Source organism: Arachis hypogaea, chromosome 7 (genome assembly GCF_003086295.3).
Source record: "Arachis hypogaea cultivar Tifrunner chromosome 7, arahy.Tifrunner.gnm2.J5K5, whole genome shotgun sequence".
Classification (NCBI taxonomy): Eukaryota; Viridiplantae; Streptophyta; class Magnoliopsida; order Fabales; family Fabaceae; genus Arachis; species Arachis hypogaea.
The window spans coordinates 25,751,891-25,763,722 of NC_092042.1; the positions used below are offsets into that span (position 1 = coordinate 25,751,891).

An 11,832-nucleotide genomic window follows, 5' to 3' on the forward strand; every position below is an offset into this window, starting at 1 on the left:
ATTAAAAGATCTTATTTTAAAACAATCATACGATGATAAAATTATTAAAGATTGATATTTTATATTTTTAATCAACAACATATAAATTGTTTTATGATTTTCAATACGGGATTGTTGAACTTTTTTTAAAGAAATAAAAAAAATGAATTAAATTTGATTTAATCTGAGAATTTTTTTAAATAAAATATTAAAAATAAATTAAAGAAAGAAGAAAAGCTTTATCCTGCCATCAAATCACTTTTTGCCATATGTAACTAACTTTGATCCCATATGCTAGCAAAGCATTTTAATTAAGTTCCATGGTTAGTTTTATGAAATTCAAACTATTAAAAGAAATTTTTTATAATCATGACACTTCCTTGTATAGAATGCAGCATCTCCTTGACTCCTTGTGGGAACGCCACCAATGACCTTCACAAAATTTCCCAATTAATTATCAGTCTATGTACACGTACGTGCTCATAATAATTTTAATGTATAATAATATATATAAGAATGGTTACTATTATTGTTGTTGTTTAGTGTAATATATGATAGGTTTTTATGTCATATTTATAAAGAAGATTAATCACATATTTTAGGAAATACAAATATAAATATTATATGTTAATAATATATCCTTATTTTATATTCCAAAAGAAGTTAGTGTGTTTGAATGGTACATAAAGGAGAAAAAAATAATTCAAAAAATGAAAAAATAATAAATTTGAATATTGTTTTAGAAATTCAAAATTCTAAGAGATTTTAATCAGAAATTTTGGATATTTAAAATGAGGAATTTTAATTTTCCTAAAAAGAGAAGGAATCTCATTTCTCCTGTATCTCTCTATCTCACTTCAAAATACATTTGAATTCTTATATTCGAAATATTAAAATTTAAAAGACTTCGAGTAAAATCCGGATTATTTTAGTCGGTTAGGCTTTGAAATTTTTTATTTTAAATTCTAAACTCTTAAAAAATTAAAAAAACAATTTTATAATAAAAAATAACTATTTATTTATAAAAATAAAAGAAAATAAGGAATAGTACAAACATAACATATTTTGATAATGGAGAAGAAGATAGAGGAGGCAAATGGGAGGGTGACAGGGAGTGTTTCCTAATAAAAGAGTTTTGCTCTTATTTTATGGCATCTGTCTCCATTTGCTTTCAAATATTTTCTCTAATTGCATTTATTTCCCCTCTTCACTTATTTCTGTGCCATTAATAAACACAACACAGTGTCCCTAAGCTTCTCCTTTTTTTTTTTTCATTTTCGGTGGGTGTGTATCGCTTACCGCTAGAAGCCTATAACATTACCACACAAAACTTACACCTCCTTGAAAATAATAATAATCGAAACATAACTATCTTGTTTAATTATTAATTAATTCGTTCTTGTGTAGGAAGAGGTGTTTAATTTTGGTGGCTTATAAATAGTGCTTTTAAGGTTGTTATTATTATTATTAAGTGATTGATTTGAGAGAGAAATTAAAGCATGAAGAGTGTGAAGGAAAAGATGAAGTCATCACAAGCCATAGTGAGTATGTTAATGGTGCAAATACTCGCAACTGGGATGCAGCTTCTATCAAGAGTGATATTGGTTAATGGCACCTTCATTTTCGCACTCACTTCTTATCGCCATGTTGTTGCTGCTCTTTTTGTTGCCCCTTTTGCTCTTTACTTTGAAAGGTATAATCATAATAATTCATTTTAATCATTCAATTTCTTAATTAATATATATATCTAGTTTGGTTATTTAGTTTTTATCTTAGCTTCTCGTGTTAGTTCTCTTATTGAACATGGTAATATATCTTTCTTTCTTTCTTTTTTCTTTCTTTTTTTAGTTTAAACTTTTTCTTTTGTAAAAAATGCCATATAATAAAGAGAAATTATTATTGCATTTTCTTTATTTTAATTTCATCTACCCTATCACCGAATTCTGTTCTATCTTATTCTTCTTTTCCGTCTAAAATTTTTAGTGTATAATGTGGCTCATCAGCAATTCAGCATTTATTTAAATTGAAATTTCAGCATTGACTTTGGTCAGAACTATGTGAGTAACCAATAATTTATTTGAGTCTAATAGTTTTATATATACCCTTGAATTTCATGATCTCTTCTATATTTGTTCTTAACGGACCTTTACTATTATTATCTAATAAAATTAAATTTCGTCCACCACCCATTATTGCAGAGACAGGGAAAAGAAATTCACTTTGAAAGTATGGTTTTGGATCTTCATTAACGCTTTAACTGGGTAAGCATTCTTTGGTCCCTACTTGTAAATTAAAATGATTCTGAAGAATAAATCTATATATTTTATTAATAAGTATTTATTTTCCCTAAATAAAGGAACATATAAATGCAACGCATTGCAATTCGAAAGAATTAAAATTCATGACGATGAAGATAAACTTGAGTAGAGATCGATTATCAAATGGAACATGATATTCTGTTAGAATAATTTTGAAGTTTGATTTTTTCAAAGATTTCATGACTTTCCTTATCTTACCTTCTCACATTGGCCTTTTATGGAACAATTATTCGCACTGTGGGAATGTGCTGTTTAAAATCTTGGAAGATATATTTCAAATCACCAAGGTTTTTTTGATAAAGACAAATAAGTGTGACAAAGTAATGAGGGTAACCTCTTTCTAATTTAATTTCTATTAGTCTTTGATGGCAACTTATCATCGGTTCTTCGTATTTACAATAATTTGCATTTTTGGTATTTTTGTGCTCATTCCATTGAACATGAGACTTGAATGATTTGTAACACCTTTACTTTTCTGAAATTATTACATGGACTCATCGACATTGCAAAAATAAATAAATCAATTTCATCACTGGTATTTAGAAAATGAAAGAAGCTAGATCAGTGTCTACTCGGAGATAAATAAATGCATATATAAGAAGTTAAGAACCCTTTTTGTTTTCTTTTCAATTATTTTATTTCATTTCTGGTGGATGGTTAATGGGAAATTGGAGCTCTTCATGTTCATGAATCATGACAGCTAAAATAGAAAAAGAAATTAATATTTAATATGGTATGAAAACTTCACGGAATGATCAATAGTGCTCATAAATTCATGGTCAGAGAACTTGCATTGTGTATATGCCTTCTCCCATAAATACCACTTTGAAAGTTGTCTATACTTAGTACTTCATTCTGTATTTATCTCATTATCTTTATATTTATATTCAATTAACATCTTCTATAAGATTACTTTAAGGAACATTCTACATCGAATGTCAATTATATATCTATTATTAGTAAATCTGCTTAATGTAGATGAGTCATATGTTTGATCTTTTTTATTAAGAGTATTATGTTTTTTTTGTTAATTAAATAAATTTTAATTTTATTTATTATATTTTATATTAATAATTTAAATTTTAAAATTTAAAATTTATGATGGTTTATTTTTTTATTTTAATAATAAATTTTTTTTTTTTGAAAAAAATTACACTCCTTACCCTTTTATGTTTTGTTTTTGTAACGCATTAACATTTTCTATTTATTACACATGCCTACAATATTTGGTACAAATTCTGTAGAGTGAATATATAAGAATAATAAGAAGTTGTTTTCCACCAATTATATTGCAGAATGACAATGGCTCAGGGATTGTATTATTATGGGTTGAGGGACACTTCAGCTACTTACTCCATCAATTTTCTCAACCTGGTTCCAATATGCACATTTGCTGTGTCTATTATATGCAGGTACCTCACTTGACTAAAAGACTCCCCTAATTCATATACTAATAAAAAAAATTATTTGATAACAAAAAATATTAGCTAAAAATTATCAAAATTTATTATTTTTGTTTTTATTTAATGTACTTTATAATAAATAAATATTAAATAAGATAAATTTAAGTTATTTAGACCGAATTTTTTTATTTTTCTAATTAAAAGAAGTGTTTATTTGTCATTTAACCGAGTTATTTTATTTTTATTAATTAGGTATATATATATATATATATGAACATAATTTTAGTGGGATTCATGGCATCTAATAATACATAAAATGCAAATTAATATAATTTCCGATATTTTCTTTATATACATATTAAATCTTTTATTTTATAATTTATAAATCAAATTGATATACACAGTCTTATACTATATTAAATATATTAAATATAGTATGAGATTCATCCTCGGTGCCTAAACAAATCTACATATATGTACAGGCCATCTACCATTTAATGATTTTTTCATATGCTTTATTTGGAATTTTTCAATTTGTCACTTGTGTAACAATACCTATTAAAATACAAGTATTATATATTCATATTTATAATCAAAATGTATAAGTAATATAATAAAAAAAAACTAATTATATTTATAATTAAACTAAATTTATATTTGTAGTTAAAATACGAATAAAAATATAATGATAGTTGGTATTTGGTAGTTAGAAAAAATTTCAATGTGTTATAAAAAAGTTGGTTATTATTATAATAAATATAAAAAATTTAATTATCTTGGTAGCGAATCCATTTTACTAAAAAATGTTAAAAAAACATGTATATATATGAAACTTGAACCTATATATTAAGATACAAAATTTGGTGAAATATTTAAGTCCTAATAATTTTGTTTCTCAATCTTGTTTCTTTTTCCATGCATGTGCCAAGCAATATTTCATATATGTAGCACTAGTTTAATAACCCAATGATAATTTATAACCGTTTTGATGTGAAGAATTGAGAAACTGAGGGTGAAAACATGGGGTGGTAGAGCAAAGTGTGTGGGAGCAATGTTGTGTGTTGGAGGTGCATTGGTTACAAGCCTTTACAAAGGCCATGAATTCTTCATTGGTCAACGCCACCATGGCCACCATGATTCTCATTCTTCTGCTGCTTTGACTCACAAGACCAACATGCTTCGTGGAACTATCTTCTTGGTTCTTAGCTGTTTCTCATACACAGCTTGGTTCATTGTGCAAGTAATAATCTTTTATCATTAGTTTTCTCTCCTCCAATATTATATATATATTCTTCTTCATTAGTGCTTTATTTATTTAGTAATTAATTATTAGTATAGAGAATATAGAAAATAATACGAATAATATATTCTAAAGTGAAATTGGTTTTTAAAGTATAACAAAATATAAGGGTACGTCTGCTTTGAGTTTTTTTTTTTAGTATTTTTTATTTTTAAAATTTTGTAAAAAAAAGTGAAAACAAGAAACAAAAAATTTATTTTTTGATTTTCACTTTTTTTTTTTAAATTTAAAAACAAAAAATATTGAAAATGAAAACATAAACTAAATGCACCCTAAGGATGTATATATATTTTACTTTTGAAAAATATGTTACATATGTATGCTAACATTTTTTTAATAATAAAACTTAATTTCCCTAAATAAATTTTATATGCTATAATTTACACATAATTTCATTTAGTTAAAAATAATATTATGTTAACACTTTATATTATATTGAAAGTATTGGTTTAATTTTAATTAAGAAATGATTTTCTATATTGATTTTTTTAAAAAATAAAGTTTAATTATGATAAAATATAATACAACTATGTTGTATAATTTTTAGACATATATTATATAGCAAAAACCCAATAATAAATATCTTATTCCAATCAACAGGTCTCTCTTAACCCCCATTTCTTGAGTGTTGTGAAAATTTCCCTGAATATATATGATGATGATATCTAAATATCTAACTATCTAACTCTCAATTTATATAAAAACAGGTAAAGTTGCTGAAAGAATTTCCATTTAAATATTGGGGAACAATGCTAGCTTGTATTATGGCATCAATTCAATCTGCAGTAATTGGCTTATGCATAGATTCCAGCGGTGCTTCTTGGAAGATACACTGGAATCTACAGCTTGTTACTATTCTCTATTCGGTAAGATATTATTCCACTACTATATTTTATATATGAGCAATGCTAGGGGCTAGCAATTTTTGTGATTGTTAGCCATCAATTAGCCATCAATGATGATTTGATGGTGTGAGATTGGTGTGAGATTTCATCCAATGGCTCACCTTCCTCTGCTGGTTACATGATGGCCAAAATTCAACAAAAATACTGGTCCTTAGACTTTTTCTTTATATATTAATTAAACATTGGGATTAGGATGGTTAAATTAGTATCTCATTAAAAGTGATGTTATGATATCTCTATGTATCACATATTCATTTGAATAGTGATCCTTTATATCGTTTAGCATTTTTTTTATAGTAATGCGTAGTACACTCATTGTAGAGAAATAGAACAAATAATACATAAAATTTCTGCTCTAATCATTCTAGTTGTTTCTAATAAAGCTATAAATAAATTAATGTCTGCAAGATTCACTAATGTAACACATTTTGCATGCCTCTAGTATTTGTATAAATAATGTTAGTTTTTTTTATTATATTATGATTTAATTTGAAATGGGATCCAATAATTATATATCATGTAGCATTGATTATTAAAATATATATGTTTTAAACTTTGTGTAGGGAGCACTTGCTACGGGTGCAACATTTTGTTTACTTTCATGGGCCATTTCAGTAAAAGGACCAACATACCCTCCAATGTTTAATCCCCTTGCTCTTATTTTTGTGGCCATATCAGAAGCTCTCGTACTTGGTGAACCACTAAAAGTTGGAACGTATGTGACATTCTTCCCTTTCTTGACATTTTACCACTTTTCAATTCTTCAATTTCATACCTTATCTAAATTCAAGTATTATTTATTTGTATTTATTTTATCACATACGCGGACGCAACATATATTATTTAACTATTGAATGGATTGTAAGATTCGCATAAAATGGATCTTAATTCTAAATTATAATAATACTTAAAGTATCTTTTGTTTTGAGATACTAGGATAGAAATTGAGAAATTGAGACTCAATATCATATTTGTTAGTTCAAAAATTGGTACTAAAATTTCTGTCTCTATTTCCAAAATTTCAATATTTTAGTACTTCTAAAAAGTAGAGATACAAGAAACTGAAATCTTTAGAGACGAAAATTGAAACTTTAATAATATTTTATACCTAAAATATTCACATTTCAATTAATTAATTCTAATTTTACTTTTTGTGCAAATTAAATTAAAGCTTCATTCTTATGTCAATTTCTGTCTCCCACTTTGCATCAAACAGAATATTGAAATTTATTTCAGTCTCTATCTCTTAGTCTCAGTCTCTCAGTTTCTCGATCTCAATCTTTCGGTCTTTGTCTCTCCACGAAACGCTATCTTAATGTAATGGTAGCTTTTCTTAATGATAGATAGCTTATGGGAGTGTTAGTAATCCGATTAGATTCATGGTTGCAGAAAGCAAACCAATCTGATTAGCTGATTAGTTTTACATTTACATAGCATTTTTAATTTCGCAGGTTGTTGGGGATGGTTTTGATAATATCAGGATTGTACTCATTCTTGTGGGGAAAAAAGAAGGAACCAAAAAGCTTGGCTCAGTCAAATGTGGTAGCAGCAGAAGTGTCAGCTGACTCTGCATTGCCACAAGCAACTGCTGTTGTAGTACCAAGAGCTTCTTCACCTACTAGCAATGTAGTTTTAGAGGTAGAAACTACTAACAAGTAGTAAGAATCATACAACTCAACCATACAAAATGTTTAACTAGATAGTAACTTGTTTGCTCCATCCTCATTAAATCACCTTTAGAGCTTACTATCATTAACTAGTATTAATTAGGGAAAAAAAAACAGTGATCTCTTAATTTATTTCTAGGTACCGTATACTTTGAGTTAAGTGATTACTGCTGGGTCAAAAGTTGTAAATAATTGCAAAAATGTAATTTCTCTATTTTGCCCTTGGGAGACGGATGGAACAAATGTGCAGTTTAATAGAAGAGAATTTGGTTACCATTGTGCCATATGTCTTAATAATTACTAACATTGTTGCTTTTAAGTTTTTCAAAACTTCATTTGGATCAAGTGTTGCAAAACAATTTAAAATGGGTCGTATCAGATGTCCATTTCTATCATTAATTGCTAAGATGGGCATTAGCATAGATCCTACAAGAGTATACAATTAATGATAAAGATTCATAGTTGAAAGGGTCAATTGAGATCGTTCATTTGTCAGTACGAATGATTAAAGAAATGGATTATTTAAGACATGATGTGATGATTACAAATTGGACAACAGAGACTAAGAAATGCTTGGGATATAACATGATGAAGTTGAGATGAGTTGAGAGCTACATAGCAATAAACCAAGTCCTCCATTTGATCCCAATCATGAACCCCAACATTTACAATCATTTCAAGAATTGATTCTCTAATTTCAACAAAAGGGTTTGAGGAGTAACTTACTGCACAGAAACAATGTGCAAATGGACCACCACATACATCATTGGGAAGGGTAGCAGAAAAGCTGATTCTGTTCTTGCGCCTTTGTGATGCACTCTTCTTCTTCTCATTTTCTTTCTTTATAATTGTGGATTCTTCTTCCATGGTATGGCTCCAAGAAATAGCAAGTTCATCATTTTTCTATTTTCTTTAAATTATAAATAGTTGAACAGGATGTGCATGCAGGGCTGCCATAATTGCAAAAGTGTGTGAGTCACTTCCCATAAAATGATAGAAAACATTAAGAAATTAATGAAATCCTTGTTTCTTGGAGCGTATGTTATATTGTCAACAATGAAAGTCGTGTGACTATTTTGAAATCCTGGTTTCAAAATCTTGTGACTAATTTAAACAGGTTTTGTGGCCAAAAGAAGAAACTAAGTGTTCAAGTTGGTTGGTTGCTAGTGAAAGCAAGAGTGAGAAGGAAAAGAGCCATGAGAGAGACATTTCTTCTATACTTGTATTTGAATGAGCTTCTGAATTCCACAGACAAATTATAAAATAGAAATTATGTTCACAAAATATATATCAAGTAATAGACATTTCTATGGCTATATAGCCTATAGCTCATAAATTAATAGTCTTGCTTATATGTTAAGTAAAGTAGAATCTCATTTCTTTACTCCAAGGTTCTTTGTTGAAGCAGCTGTCTTTTTAGTAACCCAACGCCTGAACACAAGACTCAGACCTTCTCCAGAAACATGTAACATAATGTGTAAAAAATTCATTAATCTAGCTTCAATTTGAAAGATAATATTGCAGCAATCATGAAGTTATACCACTAGTCCTTCTATACACAGGAACATTCGTCACGAGTTCCTTAATATTCAATCTTCTGCACAATGATGTCGCAAAATTCATGCTTTCCACATTATATACACACATGCTGAGTAAACAAGCTAGTCAATAATGCCTGGCTTGTGTGCTATAGTAACGAGTCAATGGAAATGAATCATGCGTACAACTCTAAATTATGTTATTAAGGTCCAAATTCAGTACTACAGCTGATAAAAGGAAAGCAAGTATACAAATGCATCAAATCCTTTTACACAGCTCACATATTACAAGTCGTTATCGAAAGAGGAATAAAAGATAAATCAAAAAGAAGAGAAGTGGCCGCCGTTCGAATGGTTGTTATTATTTTTTCTCTATATAATTATTGTGACCCAAAACGCCATTTCATCATATGAAGGGAATTACCTTCATACCTGCGTGACCATGTCAATTAATATGTCATCCAAAGAATCGAAGTCACTCTGCCGCAAAATGCAGCATCCTCAAGTTCAGTGTTCTGGTTGAATGAAGGAGTAGCCCTCATTCTGTTGGCTGGCAAAAGATGCATCAACTCTTTTATGCCAATGTTGTTATTTTGGTTTGAAGCATGTCCCAGGGAACATGTGTCTCCAACAGAACAAAGGGGTGCATCTAAGTCCTCCTTATGTTGCTCCAAACTTTGCTGAGGGATGCTACATGAAGCCTCTATGATATTCCCAATTAGGCCTTCACTCTGGATAACTTAGCTTTCATCTGTGTGGCTTCGCTACACGGATAATAATCCAGCAAATTAGGTGAACCAGTGATGCCAGTGTCGAATGAGTCTGCTCTCACATAACATAAGCAGCTCCAAGAGGAGAACGATTTCTACATGCATTTAACTTATGAGTTGCTGGATAATTTCCTTGTAACAGCAGATTATTACTTGTGAATCCAGATAAAAAATAATCACTTGACATCATCTGGATTCAGCTGCCTAATACCAGTTGCATGGTTGTTCTGTCGAAAATGATAAAGTTCATTTGGTGCAGGAATTCTCTGCATAAAATTCTCAGCAACACAAAAATGTACACATCACATCAAAAGATGTAGAACAATCAAATTAACATGTTAAATGAACTAATTAAAATTGAACAATTGTCACCGAAAAACTCATGTTAAAATGCAAATTAAGGCCTATGATAAAGAGGGAATTTGAATTTTTACCTAAAGATGGCTTGCCCTTCAACATTCATCAGTTCAAGAAATTTTCTAGGAACAGCCTCTGCAATATCACATTTGGAATATCAAACTATTTCATCCAAGTGCCATGTTCTCAAGTCAAAGAAACAAAACTCACTATCAAGGCCAAGGTGATATACTGCAGCTTTGAACTTGCTACGCAGCTCTTCACCCACACCAAACCAGGCTTCTTATGAGGAGAAGCATTCTCATTCTCTTGTTCATTATCATCAGCGTCTTCAGATTGTTCCTTCCTTTTTTTATCCAATCTTTTATCATGGTTAGCACAGTTTTCTGATGCAACTCCTTGAATGCCCTGTTCAGTCACATTGCAAGCCTTCTAATCCTTGGAATCAACCTTCTTTCGAAATACATGTCTTCCATTTTAACTGGTTTCAGCAATAGTCGCAACACCCTTCTTCACCAAATTTGGCTCCTTGTGTTCTGTCACCACTGCATCATTGATTGTATTTTGGCTCATTGATTGTATTAACTGGTAGGTCCATCTCAAGTCCCACTAGTTCAAGAAGCTGAAAGCCATCAATGCCTGGCATATGTACATCGCTTATAACTTTGTTTTCCCTTAGCATCTCTATCGCCTTTCTTGATTGAGTTGTAGCCGTGACTGCAACAACAACAAAGAATCAGACATCGAAAATCTTGAAAGAAGAAGAAAAAAAAAAAGAACTTTATGAAACGGAGAGATAATTCTTGTAAAGAAAGCCTACAAAACTACGAAGTGAAAACGCATTATATGACGAGTTTGCATGATGAAAACCAGTGCACACTGGAATTGAAAGAGAAAGAGAACGGTGACGTGAAGAACCATTATAACGGCATTTCAAAAGCATCTGCTCCAACATTCTGAGACAAGCTCGATCATAGTCAACGGCAAGAACACGCATACCCACCGGAAAAGGCCCTCAAAGAGGTTCTTTTGAACCACCATGTTGACCCTTTCGGTCGTTCACCATCAATATCATCTTTGATTCTTATTGGAAAAGGATGCTACTTTTTTGTTAACCACACTCTCAATAGTCAATTCTAAGTTCTAGTCTGTTATGGATCCGGTCCACGGATCCCGGACCTAAGACCAAACCCGAGTCCGGCTCCTCGGACCAACCCGTCTCCCCCCTCCGAAAGGCCCAAAACCGACCCTATAGAGCTCTTAACCAACTTTCGAATTCAAGCACCTCCCTTATCTTAACTAAACAAGATAAGATAAGACGATTCCCCATCTCCTATAAATAAGAGGACCCAAGTCCCTCCAGGTATTCATTCATCCCTCACACTTTCTACCTCTTAGATCCATTCTGACTTAAGCGTCGAAGTATCTTTGCAGGTACCTCCCCTCCGCTCCGCCTGGACAGTCCGACATCCGCCTCGACCCGCAGGTTCCCGATCCTCCTCCTGAACCGTACCAGAGTTAATCTGTACATTGGCGCCGTCTGTGGGGACTTGCGACAGTCGAACCGGATGGAAGGCATCCTGGAGGAAAATCCT

At 30.6% G+C, this 11,832-nt stretch overlaps 1 protein-coding gene across 1 annotated transcript; it reads left to right on the top strand.

The window, feature by feature from the left end:
- The first annotated feature begins 1,069 nt into the window (after positions 1-1,069).
- Positions 1,070-7,856, top strand: LOC112702843 (WAT1-related protein At5g64700). The gene is made up of 7 exons (XM_025754036.3): positions 1,070-1,672; positions 2,178-2,240; positions 3,593-3,709; positions 4,697-4,940; positions 5,708-5,866; positions 6,469-6,620; positions 7,357-7,856. The coding sequence occupies exons 1-7, from the start codon at positions 1,479-1,481 to the stop codon at positions 7,562-7,564; spliced, it is 1,137 nt and encodes a 378-aa protein (XP_025609821.1). The 5' UTR covers positions 1,070-1,478; the 3' UTR covers positions 7,565-7,856.
- The last annotated feature ends 3,976 nt before the right edge of the window (positions 7,857-11,832 follow it).

Coding starts and splice junctions, on each gene's coding strand:
- LOC112702843 (XM_025754036.3), top strand. CDS start 1,479: ATGAAGAGTGTGAAGGAAAAGATGAAGTCATCACAAGCCATAGTGAGT. Junction 1,673..2,177: donor TTTGCTCTTTACTTTGAAAG/GTATAATCATAA, acceptor CCATTATTGCAG/AGACAGGGAAAAGAAATTCA. Junction 3,710..4,696: donor GCTGTGTCTATTATATGCAG/GTACCTCACTTG, acceptor TTTGATGTGAAG/AATTGAGAAACTGAGGGTGA.